Source organism: Thermobia domestica, chromosome 3 (genome assembly GCF_964235325.1).
Source record: "Thermobia domestica chromosome 3, izTheDome1.hap1.1, whole genome shotgun sequence".
NCBI lineage: Eukaryota > Metazoa > Arthropoda > Insecta > Zygentoma > Lepismatidae > Thermobia > Thermobia domestica.
This window is the reverse complement of record NC_137456.1, coordinates 328,496,237-328,522,855: the sequence shown is the minus strand read 5'-3', so window position 1 is coordinate 328,522,855 and position 26,619 is coordinate 328,496,237. Positions and strand designations below refer to the sequence as shown.

Sequence of the window (26,619 nt, the reverse complement as noted above, 5' to 3'; positions counted from 1 at the left end):
GTATTCACCAGACGTTGCTCCTTCGGACTACTACTTGTTCGATTGCATGAACACGATTTGATTGGACAGCGGTTTACTTCTTCAGAAGATATCGAAACATGGGTCTCTGACTGGATCGCTTCCAAGGATGAGGACTTCTTTCGCCACGGAATCCGTACATTGCCTGACAGATGGGCGAAAGTGGTGGCTAGCGATGGACAATATTTTTCTTAAGGTATTTATGTATTTTGTGTTTGTACTACAGCTTCAATGTGTGCGTACCAACCGCACGAAATATAAGACCAACCTGGGTGCACAAATACGCATACACAATTCAAAAGTGCATATTTCATCAATTGTCAATAGGTGTAGAGGGTATTCCCTACAGGGTGTAATTCTCAGATATGTTTTCAATAGAGTTTTCAGATATACCCTGATTTCAAGAAGGGTCCAAAGTAGGCAAGAGGTAAAGCTTGACAACAATGGATATCCAATGCATCGGAAGAAAGACGGAAGTTTTAGAAACCGACAGCTCCATGTTTTTGTTCGGAATAACGTGTGATGATATGTATTTCGTCACGGTATATTTCACGTTTTCTTCACTTATAAACGTGAAAGAAAACATCGCACCATGCGTTTTCCCGAGTACGAGAGACCGTGCTGCTGACGATCCTTAACACTCCCGATATCGCGTCAAAGGATTCCGTGTTCACTGCTATCAAGGCTTATCGTTTGCCTACTTTGGACCAATCATAAAGTGAGAGCATATCTTAAAATTCGTTGATGGTATGTCTGGGAATTTCATCATGCATGGAATAATCTGTATACCCTTTAAACACTAATGATATATGCATTTTTGTATTGCGTATCCGTGACTTCCTTTACGCTGATAAGGACCTTCATCCACAGTATCTCGAATTCGAAATAAGGCCTCTTGAAATTTGGCTTTTTCGCGATTTTGGACAGCCATGGCTCTGAAACTATGCACTTTTCGCCATAGGTCCATATGGACTTTTTCTCTTATTTTGATGTGAGGAATCACCTCTTAAAGTTTGTCGGTGTAGTACACCGACAAACTTTAAGAGGTGATTCCTCATGATGGTATATATATGATTTTTTTAAGTTTAGAAATATTGTTCATCGATCGGTACTGGTTTGTCATTTCGACGTTAAAACAGGGCAAATGTTGAAGTAATTGTGGAAGTGAGGAGACCAAAGGGCCGAAATCTGAAAGTAAGAAAGTCTTATAACGTAATTTCAACATTATTCACTGATTTGACTTGATTGACAAAAGCTTATACAGGGTGGCTACAAAGTCCTTTTATCCCTTGATGTTAATGTAATTTTTCCCCTTACCCCTTGATAAATGTTAATGTAACATTTTCCATTGTTTCAGATTTTATGAACGATGGCTGATACTTCTAGTTATAGTATTGAATAACGTGTTATTGCAACGTACCTGGTTACCATGAAGCCCATACCTCACAACCTGTGATAATGCGCTAAAGGGCTTCATAAAACGTAACGTTGCACAAAACCGTTACGATACCACTGCCAAACTGACAGAGGCTGTAAAACAAGCTTCCACTCATATTACATCTGCAACGCTCCGCAAAATGTCGCACAGAACCTAACGGCGTATTATCCTTTGTCATGAGAATGATGATCGATAGACTGATCCTTTGGACACTTAATATTCCATATCTCAATAAAACTTCTCGAAAGCATTGTTGTTCCCCTAACAGCGCAATCAAATAGTAGGCATATGCCTATCATATTCCCTCAGGTACATGGGAATATGTCCAGTATGTGCCTTATGTACCTCTGAGAGAGAAATCACATAGATTACAAGCGATAGTCACAGTCTATGTCCGTCCCTAGGCATATGCTTGACATGTACCTGGGGAGAGTGTCTAATATGTTTTAATTATGTTCCCCATGCCATAAGCGTCAATGAGCCACAAAATTACTCCCCCAAAATATGTTAAATCGCCTATATGCGTAATGTGCTTACATTATGCTGCGTCTAAAAAACACTTTAAGCAAGTGAAAAATGTATCCCGTGGCGGGCGCGCACCACCAACCTTTGGATTACTAGCCGCGTGCTCTTCCGACTTGGCTACAGAGGCGATGAAGAGAATGTCGCTTGTAGAGGGATAAATTGTTTAGGTCTTTTGAATTTAGCTAATCAGAGTGCTCCTTTAAACGCGTATATTCGACGTTAACCATTTGGGATCAGATAAAATCTGCTCCCCATGTAGACCTAATTTTATAACAAAATGACGAGTGTCTGTTTACTTTATTTCATAGTTCTTACATATTCACTTTTAAATGATCGGCCATCTAATGAAGTTGGTGCGTTTGTTGCTTCTAGTACACAATCGCTTAGAAAAATAAAGAAATGCATCAAATGTGGGAGATGAATTTAGAACACCTAAATGTAGTATGCCTAGTACATTTTGTGCTGTTAGAGTATCTGAAACAGTATGTACCTAAAGGAAGTACCTAGAATATGACAGATACATGTCCCAAGTGACGACATAAAAACAAATGACTGTTAGAGTGCGAAACTGAGCCAGGTATATAAATGCTATATTTTTGGTACATAGTTGCAAATATCAATTAGGTGTAACAAGTACCTAAAACTGTAGATAGCTAAAGTACATACTTAGCACATGAATATCATATGTGCCAAGTGTCAGGTACATAAAAAGTAGCTGGGACACCTAAATGGCACATGCTTAGCACATCCTGTGCTGTTAGGGTCGTGTCATTCAGTTCTTTCTGTATAGTTATTTACGTACATTTAGTGGTTTATTTACTTATTTTCAGGGGTACCGGGAATTTGAGGCCACACTGTATAATAAATTCAATGATGTATTACATCAGAACGTATTCTGCATGTACGTATTCTGGATTAAATCATTGTATTTAATGTATTTAACTGTCCTTTTGAATTTCACTATTTTACACTGAAGATGTCAAATATATTTTTGGTGAAAGCGATATAGATACTAATAAACAAAACGCGGTGTTTACAACCACTCTTTTTTAAAAAATAAATCATTCTTTGGTTCATGCTTAGTGACATTTTTCTTTCTTTCATTTTTAAACGGATACTCTACCATTCCTGTTAAATAGTTTAATTGGAGGAACATAGATTGCAGAAGCAATTTAAACTTTGGATTCAAATGTACGTGTATTACAAAACACAAAAAGTCATATTTTGGAATCAAAAAATATTACTCACAATAGGTCAATGAATCATTTTAGAAAGTTTTTAATTTGGAACAAACTAACGTTATCTAAAGAATGATTATTTCAAGTGCTCAATGTACATTATTTAATGTCGATATTTATATTGTTCATCTAAAACGTGAGTGTCATTACGGAGAAAAGATAAAATTTAGGTGCCAGTGTTTCTTGTAGACATATTTTCAAAATAATATTATTAAGTTTGTTATTCGCCAGCCGAGAGAATTACATGATCAAGACAATGGTCCATAATTGATCAACATGAACAGTCACAGAGAAATATCTTGCGTTGGGCGATTCAGTATGTAAATATTCAGAGCAAGTTGTCAAGTGGAAAAGCTACAATCTCGAATTACATTGTACAGCGGGGGACACTTCTAAATGGTACAGCCATATGGAGATTTACGGCTAAGGTGTACCATTTAGAAGTGTCCCCCGCTGTACAAGCGACGGATCTTGGGGGCAAAAGACCTGCTCAACTCAAACTACGTGAGTATCTCGAAACAAAGTTAGGTGAAAAAGAATGTAGTTTCCCAAATCAGTAGTAGCACCAATTCCGTATCCAAGGGGGGCGAGGCACCCCTAAAGGTTCACGGTAAGCTTGCATATGAACTATAACATGGTTGAATCGGGCCTCCCTCCTAACTTCTACCGGGTCCCCCTTACGTTTTTGGGCTGGCTATCGGTCTGAGTAACACAAAAGACATTGGTTAGAATATAAAGCATTCTGTTATCCTTATAGGAAGTTTTTAAGAAATCGTCTACGGGATCAGACTTTTACTGACAGAATTTTCCAACGGGAAGTCAGCTTTGGAGCGGGGAAAAGAATCTGACAAAGATGCTCCCTCTAAAAGCCACATGGAAACAATCAAATTTTGGGAAGAACTTAAATTAAGATAGTGCCGCAGAGAGACAGTAATATAATTCTAGGAGCAGAATCAATAGCAAGAAACAGGTACCATGTTAAGTGTGTAGGTGAGTAGTGCAGTTTCTTGCAGCAAATGAGCTATCATATTGTGAAGATGATGTAGACTCAAAGATCTACAAGAATTAAATCCTCATGAATTAAGATCTACTGGATTTTACAGCATTATTCAAGTACACAATGTAAAAAGATTCGAAACTGAAGCTTATAGTTATACATACTTCTAAGAACACTCAACATACGTCACCTGAAGTTCAGAAATTATGGATGAGTTTGCAGAGATGGTACAGGTCAAAATAAGAACAGAATATGATGAAAGTGAATCACACACAAAAAAAGGGATCTTTCAGTTTTATGTCCCACGGTTATGCCGGTTAGACTAAAGGAGACAGCGATGATGAGAAATGAATGAAATGGTGGAATGAAGAAAGTGGGAGGAAAACGGGAAAACCCTGAAAAATCCACGCACACGGTGTTTGTTCACCACAAAGTTTACTTGGCGCGAGCTGTGATCAAACCACGTAAACCATGCACTAGAAGTGAAACAATGTACCACTGAGCCACCTCAGCCTCTGAAAGTGAATAACAGTTTCTTCGCTTGAAATCATGTGAAACACGAGATTCCTCTGGTGTGGAAAATTTGTCAGTGATTATGAGATATGTGAAACAAGGTGCAAACCTTTAAGCGTTTTCTAAAACAGCACACATAGAGACCTATCGATGAGCATGGCTTCTATTCTAATAGAGGCTCAAAAAGAAATGCTTCCTTTTTTTATTTTTCATAATAGCATATTAGATAAATGTGTGTATTTTCAATTGTTTAATTTGAAATAAAATGGCTTAATTTTACTTCACGAGGTATTCACAACACAAAAGATGGAAGTTCTCAGCTGTGCTAAGCTTTTACTCGTACGCATCTTGTTCTGAAGTATTTATAATATATTTCAACTCTACATGTAAAGCGAAACATTAAAATACCATATGTTTTTTGCTCAGTTTTGCCAACTAAAGATGCAAAGCTTTACAAATATTCACGTTTCAGATTCCTCTACAACAGTAATAAAGCATCTGAGATAAACGATGCGGTGCATATCAAAAATGCAACTTAGTGTCGGAGCATAATATGATGCATTTCTTATAAATGGGCTCAAAATTACAAAAATTAAAAAAAAACAGGTTTTAAAGGAGTTACATCGTTTCCAACAAAATAATCATAATGCCGTTTACAGCCATTTGAAATATCAAACCGTTCCTGAAATATGATAAACGTAGGTAAACTTTGCAACGCTGCTTACAATTATTGTAATTACGATTACGAAATGCTATGAGTGTAATGTTGTATGTTGATGCACAAGAAAACAACGATGAGCTCCTTCGTGGCTAAGCGGTTAGCGTACGCGTGTTTTGCACGAAAGACCTGGGTTCGATTCCCGGCGGGAGCTCATGTGGTTCGGATTTTACGTTAATCAGTAGGTCCACGTCTCACATAGCCTCGCTGCTGAACGGGACGTTAAACTCAACTCAACGAAAACAATGATCCGTTCAATGTTATATTATTTAATGTTATCTTCTCTGTAATGTTGCCATATTTCTTCGTCAAAAGTTACATCTATGAACTATGGAAGCTAGTTTAAAAATTAAAAGTGCGCGTGTAGTATTGAGATAGGTTAGAGTCTGGATAAGATTTTAATTGCATACGACAAATAGTTTTCGTGGTATTTCGCGACGAAATTCACCATTTTACTGTTTACGGAGAAATGACTTTAGCTTAATATGTTATACATGGTCTTAAGTCGTCCAAACTTTTCAGTTGGACTCGAAAATAGGTTGCATATTCACAAATTCTGCGTACGTCACTGCTCTAACTGTAACACGTGACGTATGACGTTATGTTAATGAAACAAAACTATCAGCGCTTATTTGATGTTTGAGGAATGGAAGTTGATTTTAACCCTTGTCCGGGCAAGACATTTTTGTAACGTAAACGGGCAACCGGGGCCTGTGAGGCCCAGTATATATTTTAAGTGCAGAGCACTCAAAATTCAATGTCTGTTGCCGCATACTGTTCCGACTAAAGGTTACAATAGTCACGTGTTCAATATATAATTATGTGACAATTTGATCTAATATTTGACAGGAATTTCACTAAAGTTATACGGGGCCTCCTAGGCCCCGGTTGCCCGGTTACGTCAGGAAAAGATTTTCAAATTAAAAAAAAAAAAAAAAAAGCTTTACCAACTCGATATGTACATGATTTTAACTTCGACGAAAGATAGAAGAATTCAGTATTTTATCTCTTCGAAATATGAATGGTTATTGAGAAATTTTAGAAAAATGAAGCTACTGGGCCTGGGAGGCCCCGGTTGCCCGGATAAGGGTTAAAGTATGTAGTATTTCAAATTCTAATATGTCCCTGAAGTTTAATATTATTGGTTGTATGAATTTGAAATAGAACTTTCTACATGCTTGACTATTACAAGTATGAGATGCATGACACGGTTTCCGATGTGCAGAAGGAAAGAGATTGACCGACGTAGCTCAAACAACCGCTTGCTGTTGTGATTTTACCTAACGGCAATCATTTTGAGCACGGACTGTAATAGGATTGAGACCTGTCAAGAGTCAGGTGTGATATTCCGAATTTTAAGAGATTTTTCAGCGTCTCGAATCTGCTTTACTCTTCCAAAAATGGCAAAATTATCCTGTAACTGTACAGGTGCAGAAAATTTGTATAATGTTTTATTGTAATTTGTACTGAACTTGAGATCTATAATTAAGTTTACCACTAACACACAATATTATACTTTGTTGTAATGTGTATTAAACTTGTGATGAATAATTAGGTTTACCACTACACACAATATTATACTTTGTTGTAATGTGTATTAAACTTGTGATGCATAATTAGATTTACCACTGACACACAATATTTTACTTTGTTGTAATCATGAGCGGATTAATGGCCGAGCCAATGGAGCCCAGGCTCCGGGGCCTCCAGGTTCAGGGGGCCCCAAAAAATCCCTCTTTTTAATACTAAAATATAGCAACCAACTTATTATATTATAGGCTTCAAACCTATTCTAATTTTTTCCCACTCGCTACGCTCGCAGTATCGCTAGAGTTACGTCTTCTTCCACCAGCGTCTTCACGATACTTACTTTGTGAGGGAGTGAGCTATTTTTGGCCTCTATTACAAACTAAATTATTAGCTTGTGGTGACAATTCCTTTGAAATATCTCTGTCATTACTTAAAGCAAATCTAGGAGGTTTCCCAAATCTCCTTAACAATAAAATGTACCTATTCAAATCAATTTGGTCTCTGAGATACTAAAAAGTCATTCCCTAACAACATGTCTTGGGAAAAATTACTTAACACGCGAAAAGCATGATGAAATGTTCTCCCATTAATTTTGAAACGTACAATTGCTATCTTGTTTACCAAAAGAGAATTCTGAGTAATCCCTTTTATTTGTGTGTCGTTATTCAATATCTTATCCTTAGGTGAAACTAAATCCTCTCTAATTATTAATATCTGCGAAGCAAAATCTAATACAGCATTCGTATCTTCTATCAACAATGGCATTAAGATCATGTTATTTCGTTTTAGTAATGGAGGATTTTACAAAATGACCCTTATTTCCTAATACAGTGTTATCTGTAAATATATACTTCCCACATTTACAGACATTACCGCGTTTAAAGACTGTTTACGCAACAAACACGCATCTTCAGAATGAAAACCATTACCAGAAAAAGAGCAAATGGATTTTTTGTGTCTGATTCGGAAATTGTTGATAAAACAGCACGTTTTGTAAGGAAATATTTTACCACTATAAAGAATGTGTTAGTATCCATCACTTAAGACCCAATGGAAAACAATGAAACACGTCAAGGTGCAAGAAACATTTTGCCACTTTGCAGAAGTTAACTACTCTTGAAACAAATTTCACGTCAACATTATAGGATGCTATTTTAAGCAGAATGAATAAAACTAGTCAGAATCTCCAAAGTGAAAACATGAAGCTAGGAACTACGGTTAATGTACTTGAGTCCCTGATCAGTTACGTTTCTTCCCTTAGAGAAATGTTTCCCGAAATGGAAACATCTGTGAAATCAGAGAGTGGACTGCAGAAGTACAGTGATGAAATGAAAACAAAAATCTGATGAAAGGAACATTTTGACGAAAGTGGCACAGAACAACTGATGTTATTAGGGAGAGATAAATTTCATGTGGAAAAGTCCTTTCTGATCACAGATAAACTCACTTCAAAGCTACAGTAAAGGACAGCTCAGTACAAAAATCTTAACGAGACTTCCGGGTTTCTTACCAAATTTAAGTCCATGAACGAAGAGAACATAACCCGAGCCATCAGTGATTTTATTCTAAAGTACAGTGGTGACGTGGACTAATTTTTGCGAAGAGCTTCGTCATTTGTTATTGTATATACAAACTTTTATTGTTAATGAGAACATCCAAATAACAGTGCGAGTTCTCTTACAAGAAGTAAAATACTTTTGATATATGAAAGTAACTTAGATACAGTTTTCCCAAATGTCTGCATTGAGTACTGGTGCAGAGTTTATCTATCTCTTTTTGTTACAAATTGTACTGGACGAAGATCATTTTCTAAACTTTAATGATTAGGAAGTCCAGTGAGGTCTAACTGAGGCAGCAGAAGCTCAATGCTCTTGCCCTGTTATCTATTGAATCATGTCTGGTTAGAGAGTTATTGTTTAATGACATAATAGAATCCTTTGCAGAGCAAAATGTAGGATGAAAACTTTTCTAACAATGTAGCCTAGTACAGTCAGAAAGAATATTAAGTATAGGTTGGGGATATCATTTCTTATACCTCCAAACTAGAATTAATATTGTTTCTAACTGTACAGCTTTACTTGTTTGTGTATGAGTTTTCTCCTTTCACTCTATTAGTGTTTTTTTACAGGAACTGTTGACTATTTGGCTTGTATTTTGCATTTGTGTGTTACACTGCAGTAGACATGAATATTTAAGAGCCTGCCTTACTAAAAATAATACAAAATATATCATTTTTGTTTTGCTTGTTTATTCATCAGTGAAAGGAGATAATGAAATGCAAGTCACCGCAATCATAGATAATGTTATTCTACAACAGAAAATATGAACCGAAGAATGTTCAGTGTTGCCATCCATAGAAATTACAGTGTTGCCAGGAAAACAATTTCCCTAAAATCTACGTTGAGGCAGCGACCAAAGAAACAAACTCAACTGTATTTGGTTACGTATCATATTGTTTTGGTTTCCTGTGAACTACTTTTTAAATAATAGTTGTATTTAGTTTGTAATAAACAAAATAGTTTTAACATACAGTTATTAAAACTAAATAATAATGTTAATTTAAAAGTGGTTCACAAGAAACCAAGAACAACATGATACGTAATTAAATGCAGTTGAGTTTATTCCTCTACTCGCTGTCTTAACTTAGATTTTAGGGAAATTGTTTTTCTGGAAACACTGTAATTCCTATGGATGGCAACACTGAACATTCTTCAAATTCATATTTTCTGTTGTAGAATAACATTATCTATGATTGTGGTGACTTGCATTTCATTATCTCCTTTCACTGATGAATAATCAAAGAAAAGAAAGTGGGTCAATTTCGTATTATTTTTAGTAAGGCAGGCTCTTAACTGTTAATAATGAAAGTAATTAAAATAATTGTTGTAAAGTTGGAACACATTTAAATATTACACCGTGGTTCTCGGTGTTTCGATAAGCCTATGAGGCTATGGAAGGGAACAAAGAAAATTTATGCGCTAGAAATATTCGTTACATAGGACCCCCTTGAAATAGTCGGCTCCAGGGCTCCAAAAGCCTTAATCCGCCCTTGTTTGTATTGTGTATTAAACTTGTGATGTGCGTATGTTGTAATGTGTACAATTATGTTTAGCACAATAGAGAGATTTCTTTCCTCAAAGCAAATATCATTTTACTGACAAGCTCTGTATATGGAAAATGGTAAACGCAGAAGATCTGAAGTTGTTTTAGCTAGTGAATGAAACAACACATTTACAAGAAGACATTTTAATAATACCTTCCAGTTAACAAACTACAAACAAGCTGCACAATTCTATTATTTTTCTGTACATAGAGGTGCCAACAAAAACTATCACAGAATCAAAACTGACTTGACAAAAATCACATTACTTCCTTTATAATACGTAATAATAATAAAACAGAACTGTACATACATATTATTTTTTGAAAGAACACAAAACAATTAAGGAACTAGTCACAAACAAAATATACATAATACTGTGGTTTTTATAATAAAAATTTACACAAACTATCACTCAAAGTAAGACTTTTACTTGTTCTGTGCCTTTAAACAGAGGTGATTACTTACTATAAATGTGTTGGAATGATATTTATACAGTTAAGATCCTTTTCAAATTTCTAAATTTATCATCAAATAAACTTTTATTCACATTTACTGTACATATTACTTTGATAATTATTATATAGAAGATCAATTTTCAGTACGAAAACAGTACGAAAGTTCTATGACACAGATATGTGTACTTAAGTAGCCCCTGCACATATATAGATAAAATACTGGTATTCTTAAATAGGCCTTGTACATATTTAATACCAGCATCTGCTTTTAGGTAATAGTTTTATAGCACTTTTGTCTATCAAGAAAGTTGAAACATTACGTTATTCTCGAGTACTACATTCAAGAAATATAGGTGACATTTTTTTTCTTCTGAAGCACAGAAAAGAGTAAATTCTTTGAATGTCAAATAACTGGTCACGTACTAAGAACTATCCTTTTTTCAGTCTCCTAAATCACAATGGCTAAGTCCTAGCCCAGTTAATTTATTTCAAATATACACAATTATTGGTTTCGTTCAGATTAAGAATATGGGCCCAGACACAAAATACTTTTACTTGTTTATAACTTTCTTTGGTGTAAATATCATTGTGACAGTAAAGAAAGATTATCTCCGTGCTTCGTGACTCAGCAGAGGTGTGGGAGTTCGAGGGAGCATTAGCGAGCAAACCTTGGGGGTGTCGAAGACGCAAGGGCGGCCAATATTCGAAATCACTGCCTAGGTGCAAATTTACTTACAACACATATGGCCCTAATCTTTAACGTGTCTTGTATTCTTCCGTACAATAACATAGTAATGACGCACACTTTTTAAATTTTCTTTCCTGATATATGGTTACATATTTACCATCCACATTGAATTGTTTCTTCAACAGCATTCTTCCTTCATTAATTAAAATATTTTGTTTGTATCATAATTTACAAAAAAAATGGACCCCGTATCCTTAATCTTCAGTATTATTTTTAGTTTTAGTATTTCACAAATATCTTTTATTATTTCATCTACAAAATTCTAACTAAATTTGCTGGTTTGTCATCTCGATTTCGGTGCACAATTTGATACTAGTTCTCAGAGTGAAAGAATGCAGAGTTACCGGTACTAAATGTAATATTCCAGGTAAAATGTGCCATATTACTCATTTTTGAAACTAAAATATCTTAATAGTCAACTCAATAGTGCTCATATAAAGTTGAAAATTAAGTTTATAAATTAGATTAGTTACACAATATAAGAATACATATATTAATGTGGAAATGCCTTTCATGGTATGTTTTGTGGTTGTATGCTTATGAGATATGAATGTATTTTTTAAATGAAATAATTTGTACAAGTACAATAAACATGAATTCATTACATTTTCACAGAATGAAATTAGACCATTAGTGTTTAAACAGAACAACCAAGTAATGTACATTCTCACTACAATAATAAACTGTATTACTTCATGCTTATTAGACACCATCTATTTATCTGTGACCGAACATTTTTCTAACCTTTTTCACTATATATTTATTCACAATTTTTTTGTACTTAATTTTACATCAATTAGTTCACCTTTTTGACAATAATATAGATTAATGATTTGGGTATTTCGAAATCAAATATACTACTTTACCTGCACGGTTCAACAATTTACATATTGAAGTCTCCCCAAATTTGTTTATTTATCTCTCAAGCTCTAAAACTTTTCATCTTCTATTCATTCTTTAAACAATAATTTAGCCCTCTTCTAAGCTTACAGTTAGAGAGAATAAAATACTTTATTGAAGAAATAATAAATGTTTCAACAACTATAGAATTATTCGAGGAAGTGTAATGTTATGCCTTTTCTCTTCAATTGAAAAATATAATTGTTATACTTTGAGCATGGATGAAACAATGTTCTTTTTTTATATACTACAAGGAGGCAAATTATAAATCTGTTCTTCTTACAAGTAAAGGGTCTAAATGGATGAATCGAGTTGCGGGAGAGACTGTACGCTTGATAGAGGATGTAAAAATATGTAAAGTTATAGCGGCTGAGCGTCGTAAGAAACGGAGATATGGGGGGATCAAAGTTAGGAGAAGGGCTATACTATGTTATTGAAATACATCAAATAAACTGTTAAATCGTGAAAATAGTGAAAGATAGACAATGGAAACGGTGGAAGTATCATGTATTGGCAAGAGAAGAATAGGTAGAGTAGATCACGAACATTCGCCGCTATCTTGAAATCCGCCATTTTGAAATCTGTGATATTTTTCGAAAGGGGAAAGGTAGTCATGTGATATATCAATTAGGTCCAGCATGTTCTCAGAAAGTCAATTATGAACTTTACCGTTCGTTATTTGTACTTATTTGGAAGATTTAGGATCATATTTATAGTTATTTACGAAAATCTACGAGACTGATACTCGTATGTTGAAAGTTTGGATTATCACGAAAACACATGTAAGTTAAATATATCTACAAGCAAAGAAAACTGACAGTGAAATTTGATATCCAAGTTGTATATTATTACATTATTATTATCAAATTTCACTGTTATTGTAATGCATTTGGACCCTTTACTTGTTAGTATTTTACCAAGATAAAAGCATTTAAAAATAATTTCCTAGAAAATCAAATAGGTTTAGGCTATCAAATGTGAGGTAAGCGTGTATTACAAAGGGATCTCAGAGGAAGAAAGCGTATTTGGATATTGAAGTAAATTACTCGCTACACTCCAAACTGTAGTTCAATGAGGTTTCCAACATGAGATAGCGTATGGTAACTGTACAATACCATAGATGTTACACCAATGTTGTGTGTCTTCCATATAATTTGTCTATTTGGACCATTGCTTCAAAATCCAAATGGACATTCTTCCTCTGGTTTCTTTATAGTTATGCTATGTGTAAGAGGTAGTCACTACTCTAACTGTATTGGTGATGATAATAATAATGAAACAATTGTGTGGATAACCGGAAAAATTGGTTTAACAAGGAACAATTCAGTCTTCTTCTGTTTCGCTATGGTCAAGAACAATAACAGAGTGAATTAATTATACACTTAACTGGACCCTGACTTACTGTTCGAAGAAAAGAGGTTTTTGAACGACCCCTAAAGGAGTTTCAGTTTTTACCTTTTGCATTCTTATGGCAACGCGGAAGTCATGAAAGATGATACCTGCTAGTAACGTGAGTTTGAATTCGATATAGTTGGTGGCTGTAGCTACATATCATAATACAAAATCAACCATCACAATGTAGGTCGGGACCCACCACAATATTTTAACTGCAACAGAAATTGATTGCAGATCAACGCTACTGGTCTCAGCCAGTGCGTATGGAAATTTTATATAATACAGAGTGGACATAAAGTCTCTCTCTGATAACAAATATTAATAACAAGGAAACAAAGAATGATAGAAGCATGAGGTCTGAAAACATCTTCCGGATTTTGCCATGCCATCTACTGCAACTGACTGCAGCGTGACAGTCATTTGTTTAAAAATGTCGTCAGCACAGCAGAAAGCGAAGTGTATGCTGTGGTATCATGAAACAAAATCTCCTGTCACAGTTCAACGAACGTTCAGGAGAGAGTATGGACAGTGGCCACCAGATGTTAAAAGCATAAAGGAATGGAATAGCAAGTTTATTAGAACAGGAAGTGTTTTAGATCGTAATAGAAGCGGTAGTCCAAGTGTTAGTGAAAAACGTACATGTTGCTTTAACTCGAAGCTCACGGAAATACTTGCGTTGCGCATCACGTGAACTGGCCATCCCGAAGTCAACTGTGTCAAAAACCAACGCTTAAAGTTATAGACATATAAGGTGTAGATTGTCCATGCGTTAACACAAGAAAACCGTCCCAGATGCGCAAGTTTCACATGTGATATCCCGTGGGCAACTACTGTTGCACATGTAGAAATTCTCTAAATCAGGTAAAGAAAATGTTTTGAGATTTCCTACTATTTGCCGCAAACCGCATGCTTCTATCGGTTTTAGTTTTCCTGTTATTAATGTTTGTTATCAGAGAGAGATTTCATGTCCACCTTGTATTGTACGATCACATACAAAGTTAAATTTTCACGTGCCTCGCTGAGATGTTCGAACATAGAATTATAAACTCGCAAAATGCTGATTCAGAGATGGTTCTCTGATGTCTCATTACTATGTTATTCTTATATTAATATTAGTGCTAGAATAGTACTAACTGTAATAATTAATTAGTATTGCGCCTTAGTACGAGTTATCTCGCATTTCTTTGTGTTCCTTAGTTGTCTTCAGGAGACTTTGAACCTCTTAGCCCCCCTCAGTAGGCACGCCATTGATTACAAACATACTTCCTATTATACGTAAATTAATATGTAGTGAATTATACCGATTTAAGAGCAGAATCTCTCACTAATTCGTTCTGTTGATAATATCAATATGGTGCGACAATCATGTACTTTTGAAACTCATTTATAAAATAGATTACATTGATATAACGTACACTGAAACAAAACTTTGTAAAGATTGTCTTTTTCATGTGTAACAGAGCTTTGTGAATGATATTCAAGATTGTGGAATAAGTGAGTCTGCTGGGAAGAAAATGCAAAATCTTGTCTAATGTGGAAAAAAAAAAAAAAACGAAAGAGTGGCATCTATTTCCACTTGGTGCCTACTACATTCCCCCACTAGGAACATATCAAAGTTTATGAAACACCGTTAACTCGTTCTCTGTAAATAGCCTGTGAAATTGAGTGAAGTGTGTTCCTACTATGTTAAAATGGCCAAAACAAAATGCAGTGATTGAATGTTTTTCAAATCAGCCTAAAATAAGATGTAAAGATTGAAATTTTACGTAACACGGGAAAAAACAACAGGCAGTGATTATTACGTTAACGCAATTAGAACAACGCACTATCATAGAATTTTTATGTCGATGCGACTGAAACAATACAAGTGATTGCATTATGAAAACGCAGAGTTATTGAATTAATATGTTAAAACGGCTATTTAAAAAATGCGCATAGAACGAATTTTTATAACACGGCTAAAACTTGCGGAATAATTGAATATTTATGCCAACACGGCTAGAAAAATGCGTAGTAATTACATTTTTATGACAACATGGCTAAAAATGCGCAATGAATTAACTAACTCAATGTGAACATGTATGGGTCACAGTTTAATTTTTATGTAATGAAATTAAAATAATAAGCCGTAATTGCATTTCTACGTCAATATATCTCAAACAAGGCGCAGTCATTCAATTTGTACCAGCAAGAAAGTGAATTATAATCAAATACATACTCATTTACGAGCCATTTACAATAAGGAAGCAGACGATCGAAGTAGTGTGGGTAAATAGGCAGAAAATACTGTCCTGCCTCAGAAAAGAATAGCGAAACTCAGAGGCGGATCCAGGGGGCGATCGGGTTGATCACCCCCTCCGCAGAAGAGGAAACTTTCTTATTTTATATATATAAATAAAAAACCATACCAGAGTTTGAAGCTCTTAAAAGTAGCTATAAGTTGCAGTGTGCCAACTCACTGCCCTTCCCCCCAGAAGTCGGTCCTGGATTCGCCCCTGGCGAAACTATTGCGAAGGAACCTCCAAGTTGTAGAACAATGTCTGTGACAAATAAGAAACATCGATAGCTTGTGGACGATTTGATTATAAATTGACTAACATCTCGAACAAATAGCTATAGCTTACAACATGCACAATCAGAATTAATTGTTGACTTCATCCAAGTTTCCAAGTGGTGGCGCTACACGGTCGTTCCAGAATTACATTGTCTTATCTAATATTTTCTATGTGACTAGAAACAAAACCTTCAATACAGAAACTCTATACCTTATATAAGTTCCTTTTAAAAATAACTACAATAAAGTATGTACAAAACAATACAAAAATAAACACAAACATTATTTTTACAAACACCTTGTAACAGGGACATCTTGAAGTTTTTGTTTGCTGTAGTTGCTACATTGTGAAGTTCTCAGTTCACTAGTTGTCACTGTGGACCAGTCATCCCCAAACAGTTAATCCCGAGCTACTAGCAGCTCGCGGGGACATTTTCAGTATATCGCGTTAACGTTGTGGTTGGCGTTAACGTTGATTCCTCCATTAAATCGACGCTAACGACAGAGGCTCTGACGACAACAGCTGCTTGCTTCTCCCTCGCAACTGTCATTGTCAGCCTCTTCTCATAGTTGAGTTGATTGTATCCGTGTGGGGTTATGCACATTGTTTTTCGTGTGTATATTAGACACTTGCTAACTTGGATATATGACTTCATATTTAGTAGAAATGTAAGTTTATAGCCAATAAACAAATGTAAGTTAAAGAAAGAGTTGGTAGTTTTTTGATGGGTAGCTCACGGTAGGATTTAAAAACGGTACGTTAGCTCAGAAACTTATGTTTGGCGACCACTGTTGTATACAATGAATTTAATATTTATACTGTTACTTTAAAGAGAAAGAAAAAGAAAAGGATTGTGTTGGTGAGTCTGAAAAAATACGAAAAAATCATGATTACTATACGCAGAATTTTGCGTTACTAACGCCATATTGCTAATTTAGAAATCACTATACATAACACCGATCATTCTAAACTAAAATGTAAATTTTGCATTGTACTGATGCAAACTAATATGTAATAGAGCTTCCGGTCTGTTTCTTTAGCTGTCGAATTAATGAAATTATAGTGTAGTGTACAACGATATAAATCGTAAAGTGTATTTCTTTCAGAAAAAAATTCCCGGGGGGCCACATTTAGTATTCCGAGGGGCACATTATTTTCACATTGTGTTTATTATTATATTATAGACTATGTTTTTGGTCTCGTCCAGGGGGCACTCTCAGAGCTCCGGAGGCACAGTGCCCCCCGAAAACATGTCTGAAAGAAAAATGATTCCTATACAGTGTACCAAAGTGCATGGATTTCTCCATAAAATTTTGTTTTCTGCAATAACTTTTATGGAACTCTTTTATAAATTATGTAATTATGAACATAAAACAGCTTATTCTTATAAGAAAAAATAATATTGTCAGACGAGTTTTTTTTTTTTCTACGTAATTGTTCGAGAGAACTTGCTGAGAAAATCTTTGAAATATTACTGAATGTCCACCATAGCATACGTACAAGTTTGCTATACAATATTAGAACAATTGTTAAGAAGCCTTAACAATTGCTCTTTCAACGCAGCACACATATGATTAATTAAAATGAAAGAAAATTTATCTTTCTTGTCAGTAACATTTTTACCCATTTAAGTACATGTTTTTTAGAAAAACAATAACAAATATTGTGAATTTTGCTAAACAGAGCAAATATAAAGCTGTGTTCAAACCTGTACAGATTTTACAACCAATTACTGACAAAAATGTTGCAAACTATCCCCGTTAAATTACGCGTTACCTAACTGTTCGTTTGGTTTTAAAAGAACCAATGACTACCGTTACTTTATTATCAAATGGTCCTGTAACGTTGCCCTGGATCTTAACAACGATATAATGGGAAACGTATTTGCCATCAATTCGTAGTCCAGTGTTCGTACTTACAATTTATACATAAACGTATTACATATATATATTGCTTAGAACTAATACTCTAAACAGTTTTAAAAGTACATAAATTGATATCCCATTCTTCTTTAAATCATTGACCTTTCTTCCTTTGTACTACATTTTTAGTACATTACAGACTAGCTAAGGCGCAGATTGAGAATGTGTATTTTCGATTCGCTGACCACCCAAGTAGCAAAAAAGCTTTTGGCCAGTTGGCGCGTGCTTGGCTTTTGATTTTCTACGCTTCCCTTTCAACGCGTGGTTTCATACAATCTGCCTTTTGTTGTACTTGCCAGTGATACTTTAGATCCTTCGTAGAACTTCATATCATCACTGGCCGTTCAATGGCTATTGACTTGCCGCCAGCGAAATGCACTTGCGTCAAGCTTGAATGGAACACTAAATACAAAGTTGCCCCCATGTAACTTCGTTACTGGAATCCAGCTCGCGGCATGATTACACGCTTTCCAATTAAGCCGAGTACAAGCTTACCGACTTACAATGCAAGCAGTTTGCAAGTTCTCTGCTACTAGGGAATGTTTTGAAGACTAAGTGTGCAACAGCAAATGGAGGTAGGCGAGTAACATAAAGGGTTAAGTTTCCAATCTGTTAGCGGGCTATACTTGAAGTTCGTTCCACACTTACAGTAGAGAAGATGAATACAACCAGCCCTTCAAAGGCAAGTTCACGTATTTCTTCTTAGAAAATCTATGTTGTGGTCTCATTATGGTTCATTTAGAGTTCCATTTTTCAGCACTGAGGCTATATGGAACGCGAGTCTATAGCTTAAAAGGAGTCCGAATGAGCTTATACCGGGAATTGAACTCGGAACTCTCGCTTTTATGGAACCCATGCTAATAGTACTATGGAGAAGTTTTGGTTTTATTATGGCAAATTAGACAGTTATCTTTCTTACATTATTTTAGAGTTCAAGATGTCCTCGGTCAATATGGAGGTTATGAAGAATTGGAACTACTATTAACGTTAGCTTCGAACCCCGACCTCCCTCGAACTCTCGTTGGTTCACAGACCTCGATATCTCATCTCTAAAGGAGCTGGAATACAGGAAAAGCTTTCTGTTTAACGTCCCGCTATCATGCATGTTTAGCTAAGGGAGGCGATGATTAAGGCAAGTGAACGGCGGAGGAAGAGTTGTTAATGTGGAAGGAAACGGGAGTACCCCGAGAAAACCCACGAACACGATATTGCTCATTGCAAACGTACTTGGGCAAGGATCGAACCAGGTACGAACGCACCAAATGGAGCCGTTCTATCACTGAGCCACTGTACCCTCGCTAGATTACAGATAACGACACCGGTCAATGTACAGAGTGTCTCGGAAGGAAGAGAAATACTTTGGGAATGGGTGCAATAGGTAACTCTAAGCAAGAAAATTAATATGAACATCAGTCCTATTATCTACGTTTTAAGAGCTACAGGTTGTGAACCATTTTTGACTTTATGTTACTTATTGCTCTAAAGAGGTGCATTTGAAAGGTGACAAAATGGTTTTTCCAATGGTATGAAACATGAGCGAGCGACGTCTTGAAAAGGAAATTATTGAGGGACATTTTGAAAAGTTAAGGTTATTTAAGAGAATTGGATTGCAATATTGATTTCTAAATTTTCCTTAATAATTTCCCTTCCGAAGACACCATTGTCACATGTTGCATTACTTTGGAAAGGCTATTCCATCACCTTCGTCTCATCTCTATAAAATAACTATATTAAACACATACGCAGGAATTTATTTCATATTTAAATTAAATACGAAAATAGATTATATTAAAATTTGTAAAATCGCCCCTAAAATTTACAGAAAAGTCGGGATTTCGGGATCCGAAGCCCCAGGACCTATCCTTTGCGTACGTCCCTGAACTATAGGGTGAGGAATAAGGAAGATAAGGTAAAACTGGTTCACAACATGTATCTTTCAAACCGTTGAGAATTCGATCCATGTTCATATGAGCTTTCCTACTTAGAATCACCCATACTACAATTTCGCAAAAAAAAAAAAAAAAAAAAAAAAATGCCACTTTTCCCGGGACACCCTGTATATATTTGCGTTTTCTGAGATCATATATATATATAAGTGACTCTTTATAAACTGATATTCATTTTAAAGTACTACAATATAATCGTAAAAAATACATTTTTCATGACAACCTTTTCTCAATCTGCACTCTAGACAAGTCAAAAAGCACGAAATCGTAAGTACCTTGAGATTATTGGAGTCAAATTTAATTTTTTAAATAGATTCGGTGCTTAAAAGATAAATGACGATATCTCCGTCTCGTATCCTAAATTTTTTAAGTGATCCAATATACCAAGTGGTTTGACCTATGCCTACATATGCTTGAGACGTTCCTGTATGAAAATAACAAATTATACAATTAAGTACTGTTAGAATATGCTACTTTTTAAACAGGTTACCTTCTTAAAATTAATATCACTCTTATTTTAAATATAATGATTTATAGAAACCTTGGTATTACAGTAGAGTATCTAAAACTCGTCTCTTGATAAGCTGGCAGTCCGGATTACTCGGGCACACAATGGCAGAGTGAAAAAAAAAAAAAAACGCGCGCAGACTCTGCGGTCTGTCTTATCAGATAAATTACTGTACAGTGTGCAGTGGCGTATTTACGATTTTGTTTCGGGGAGGGCTTTGCTAACTTTCGGCGGGGGGGGGCTTTGCCTGAAAGTGTGAAAATTCTGCAAGATATTTCATATACTTTACTATAGTACGTAAGGTTTCGGGAGGGGCTTAAGCCCGGAAGACCCCATCCTAAATACGCCACTGACAGTGTGTATTCATTAATTTTCATTTTTAGGTATAGTAAAGGTTCTATGCCTTCATAAAAGAACGTACTTTTGTGTTGTTTAAGGGTTTGAACAGCTTATTCTCTGTTGTATTCTCAAGCAATCAAAACATACAAGTACAGTATTGTATTTTTTGAGGAAACACTCATACTTATTCTTTTTTAACCCAATTCCAGATAATCTGGCATTTTCACAATCTCGGCCACCCTTCAGTCTACATTAGGCCGAGTTTTCGGGACTCTACTTTACTAAAAATTTACTGTTAATTTCACTAATGACAATTAACATTAGTGTGTTGATAAATAATACTTGAATGCAATATAATCATCTTATTCATATTCTGAGTTGAAGCTTTTCACCAATTGATATCACTGGTCATACTGTATACACATTGACAATAACAAATCTTGAAAATTTAAGAAATTTTGTTATGCTTATTTAACGCTATTCATTAACTAATTAAAAAGTGAAATTTATGCATTTAAAATCTATTATAGAACTTTCTAAATCCACATTTTCTTCGCTCTGTAACTTCTGCTCATCTTTACTTTCTCCATTGTCTAATTTAAGAAGTAAATTTTGCCGATAGATGTCCTATTTATGTAATATTACCAACTCATATTACAATAATGACAACACCATTCTGAGACAGTTTCCTTGCTTTCTGTGGAATATAAATAGTTAGCTAAATTAAGCTAGCATGTAGAATAGTGGTTCTCAAAGTATGTGTCGCGACATGCTGGTGTGTCATGCAATCTTCTAACGTGTCTCGGGAAATTTTAGAACTTAAAAAATCATGAAGAATTTAATAATAATTTGTTAAAATCGAGACAGACTGTACCAGTCAACACCTCCAGTGGTAGCAATAATGCTCAGCACTATATAGAGTCATTATGAAAACTGATTGGTTTCACTATTATAAAAGATATTATTATTAGTCTTTATATAAAAATATCAAACATGTGTTCTCTCGCTATGTCCTGCACTTTCAGTGAACTGTGTCGTCTGTGAGAAAAGATTGAGAGCCACTGATCTAGGAGAAAAGACGAAAGATTGCGGTATGGATAGAAGCAGGGTAATTTTGTGTTTGTTTGCACTAGGCCTAAATATCAAAGAAGATACTCCATATTGTGAGACTAAGGACCAATACGTTTGAAGCTGAGATTCATTTAGGTTTGAAGAAAATTTTACCACTGCTGGACAGATATAACATCACGCACAGAAAGCTTTCGGCATGGAGCTATTAGTACTGTTTTGTTAGTCGTCAAAAAATAAAAAAGTGGCAATTCTGAGAACAGAACGAAGCGAAAATATATCATTTAAAAAGAATGGCCTGGAACAATACTAACTAAAAACAGAGTGAAACTTTCATCATTATTATTGCTCATAAATGGATAGTAATTTATGAATCAAATCGGTTTACATGAGGCCTGTCATATGAAAATTAATGCAAATGTTTTGTATTTTGAAATAAACCTATTACATTCTTTGGGTTAGATTTACTTTAAGGGATGCACACAATCAAGAAATGAGGAGCAAAACAACACAAAATGACTTTAGGGTATTACTTGTATGTTAATTTGGCACCAAGGACATCGCCTTCCGAGCATATCAGAAATAACAAGTAATTTCCGGTGAGAATTTGAATTGGATTTTATTGTCTGCTATAAGCAAACTTCTACGCAGTATATTTGGCATTTATGCCAAGTAAGTGTAATGTACTATTCTCTGTAAGCGGTTATGAAAATAGTTTTGTAAGCCTATGAATTGTCTCACAACAGGTACATGAGTAGCAGTTCTGTCATCTGTTGTTCTTATCTGCTTTCTTATGTGCTAAAACATAAGAACAACAGATGGCAGCATTGCTACTCATATAACTGTTGTCAGACAATTCATTCGCTTGCAAAACTATTTTCATAACCACTTGCAGCAAAACATATTACGTTACTCGTTACTTGGCATAAATGTGAAAAGTACTACGTAAAGCTATGCCTATTGTAAACAATAAAAACCAATTCAAATTCTCACCGACAATTACTAGTTAGTTTCTATATGCTCGGAAACAGGGGAGGATCCAGGGGGCGATCGCCCCCCTCCAGAAGAGGAAACTTTCTTATTTTATATATAAATGAAACCCAACCTAGAATTTGGATCTCTTAAAAGTAGCTCTTAGTGGCAGTATTACAACCCACCGTCCCCACCAGAAGTCCGACCTGGATCCGTCCCTGCTCTGAAGGCGATGTCTTTGGTGTTAAAGTAATACTCAAGTAATTAACGCCTCACTATTTGCTGTGCAGGTAAATGACTATAAATGAGGCTTTGTCTTTCAACAAATCAGTTTCTTAGTTTAGTTTAGCTTTGGCTACGTATGGGAGACTTATGTCGGTTGAACTAATGAATGTCGCGTTAATTAAACGCCCTGTCATCAGCAGATGCACTTCCAAACTTCAGGTACCTATATACTACTCTAAGATCTTATCTCAACCCATAACACCTACTGTTTCGTTTAATGTGGTGCTTACTATTATCTTCCCTCGAACCGGTCATTTATAGTCATAATATTTGTGTGCCCATAAACTAAAATGTTCTAATACAAATTTCCTTTCCGAAAAATTACCAATGTTTGTTAGACCTAAAGTAAATCTGTACCACTATTTTTTTTACATAGTTTACACCTGTATTGTGTTGTTACTACAAATAGTAATTTCTGAAGAGTTTCTCTTAAGAACTTCTGGCTCAGAATCTTCGTCTTCGTCAGCGAATCGAATGTCATCATGACTATGAAGCGTAGAAGGTGATTTTTCCACTCGCGTTTCTTTCTCGGCTTCCGGTGTTTGATCGTTCTCCCCTCTATTGGCAGCAAATTCAACTAAATCCACTTGTTCCGAAGGAGATGCTACGTAGTCTTGGTCTGGGAAAGGTGCGAAAGGGGGAATCCAAATTAAATATGCAGGATCCATGCCGAGATACGAACCTGGTACTGCACTCGCATTCTGTACATTATAATCGTAATAATCAAATTCAAGGTCTAAGTCTGTCCCTGGTATAGAAAATTCAGAAACCGACGAATATTGTTTCAAAATGTTGCCAGGTCGTGGTAAATCTTTTACTGTTTTTAGTCTTTCCCTGTTTTGTTTCTCTTTACTTTCTTTTATTGCATCTTTCGTCTTTGGTTTCACTGAGTTGTCAACATTGGAATGCACTTTTGAGTCTTTGGTGTTTTCCAGAGATTTTCCATCCTTTTTACTTACTTTATGTTTAATTTCTGACTTTCTTTTTATACTCTTGTGGTGAGGCCTATCACCATTTTGTCGTGCTTTAGCGAGTTCTTCTTTAAATTCTCGCGATTTCCTTTTATCTTTTTTCGTTACCGCTTCTTCACTTCCAGTACTTGACGAAAGTCTTTTCGTCGCGTCATCCTCTTTTGATGTTGGTGTTGACAACTTTCCGTCTTCGGTCTTTTTCGGGGATGTTCGTGTCTCGTCGGGGCTTAGAACTGCTGACGGATCTTCTTCGTCGACGGGACTCACGAGATCACCATTAAATTTCCGTCGCCGACGATAGATGGCAGAGCGGTGGTTGGAACGAGGACTAAACGTCAATGATCGACGTATCGCTGTCGGTGAGGGCTTTGGGATTCGTCTTGCAATCGCAGGGGAAGTAGGTAAGGACAATGCCGCTGGCGCAGACGTTGCTAAAAGACTTTGCGAATCTTGTAACGCTTCTTCGGGACTTGTTGCTGATTGGATACAAGCCGTGTCTGAGTCACTGTCCTCATCATTGTCAGTCAATCGCGCCCGGGCTCGTCGACCAAATTTGGTCAAGGAAATCACTTCTGATAAAGTTGTTGTTGACGTCATTACGTGAACTAAACTATAGGTGTCGGGGCAATCGGATCCCGGGGAACTTAAGATGGAGCTAGCTTCGATTGCCGCTCTTTCGTATTTGCGATAGCGTAAAAAGTATTGCAGAGCTAACACGAGCGTTACTATCAGCACTATACAGACGAACAGGATTACAATCACATGGACTGCATGTAGGTATGGTGATCTCGAAGTGGCCATTTCCCATAGTACACCACTGTTGTTTACTCGAGGATCTACAGAACAAAAGAAAAGGAATTAATTAGTAATTACTAATAAAAATACAGTAATTACAGTAAATATTAATTAGAACTTCAGCAATTATACAAATTTAACTACTTTCGAATGTAAAGTAAAGATAGTAGCACAAATTAACAATACTTTTAAAAATATATATCCATTTATACATTATTGCAACCTTTTTCAATTAATATCATATGACGACTCCCCTTTTATCACAATCTCTTGGCAGTGACCCCGTAAGTAAATGTGGTATGTAATAAGCGTTTTGAGTAATGCTGCTAATCGCTTGTGAAGTCTAGTGAAACAACTCCAGCTAAGGTTTCACACTACAGGGTGGTTCATAATTATCTATATGAAGTTTGACTGAGTGTAGTATTTGTAATTCTGGGCAAAAAGTTTCGATATGGCAACACTGTGTAGCCTGATAGTGAAGATGACGATCACTGGACTTAGTATAGTTAGTGTATGATAGACAGGATGAAGGAACGGTCGTCCCTGGAACAGCGTGTGCGTTTGTATTCTATAAGAAATAATTACGCAGAGGTGACACGGAAGGTGGCAGTTGCGTTTGGAAGACCACCTGACTTTTTCTTATGGGGTGTTTAAAAGGACAAAGTGTATCAACATCACATACGCAATTGATGTATTTGTACTATATTCCAATATAGAGTCTTTCTTCAGTTTTATTCCCCTTTAATTCCAATTGTTTTCTAAACGAATATTTACAAGGAGTGTAGGAATCATTGTAAACAGAAATAAGAACTATAATAAATACAATCTGATAGACTACTAAAGTTCATAATTCTCTCAGTAGTACATAAATGAAGAATATAGCGTGTTTCAAAATCAATATCGGAGTTTTAAGTCTTTGTATGAAATGAAAGAGCAACTCAAATAGTTTTGTACGCATCATGCGCATGCACTGTTTCCTCATGCCGTTTAAAATACCCAGGGGATTAGTGAACAGAAAGCTTTTTGGGGTTTTACATTTTGCAAAGACTAAACTTATAGTTACAATGCAGCTGCCTATGTGTAGACTTTTAAAATGTTAAAGCTAATATGCAGCTCTAAATATTATTTGCTAAAATATTAAAAATAAAATTCACAAAAATATTATATTGATAATTGTAAATACTCATTATGCAGGTAATGTACTCTATGAATACTTATTACTCTTATCAAACACAATTAATTAAAGCAAACAGCTATATTTATTTTCTAACAAATAAAACAGTAATTTTCTAGATTCAATCCTAATTAGAAATAAAAAAATAAATTTTAATTACCCGGATTGCAATTTCGATATAAGCTTGACCATGAATTTACATTCATTCTATATGTTATTAATTGTTAGATGATAAAATGCATTTGTGACAAGTTCTTCTTTAATAACTTATAAACAGTGGCGTATTTAGGATTTTGTTTCGGGTGGGCTATGCGCAACACGTGAATAAGCACTAATATTTTTCCTTTTTGGGTGCCGACATATTTTAATGAAGTTTCCCATAAAACAAATTTATTTCGGGGGGCTTGAGCCCGATAGCAAATACGCCACTGCTTACAAACTAGAATTTAAAATTATATTACTAAATTATATTTTCCTTTCTCTAATATTTCCACTCACATATTTTG

At 35.5% G+C, this 26,619-nt stretch overlaps 1 protein-coding gene across 1 annotated transcript in view; it reads right to left on the bottom strand.

Moving 5' to 3' along the window:
* Window positions 1-10,207: 10,207 nt before the first annotated feature.
* The window catches only part of gogo (thrombospondin-1 like protein golden goal), a 1,102,148-nt gene continuing 1,085,736 nt past the window's right edge, over window positions 10,208-26,619 (bottom strand). The window contains exon 8 of the mRNA XM_081752697.1: window positions 10,208-24,980. Within this exon, the coding sequence (XP_081608823.1) occupies window positions 23,551-24,980 (1,430 nt within the window). The 3' untranslated portion in view covers window positions 10,208-23,550. The remainder of the gene's footprint in view (window positions 24,981-26,619) is intronic.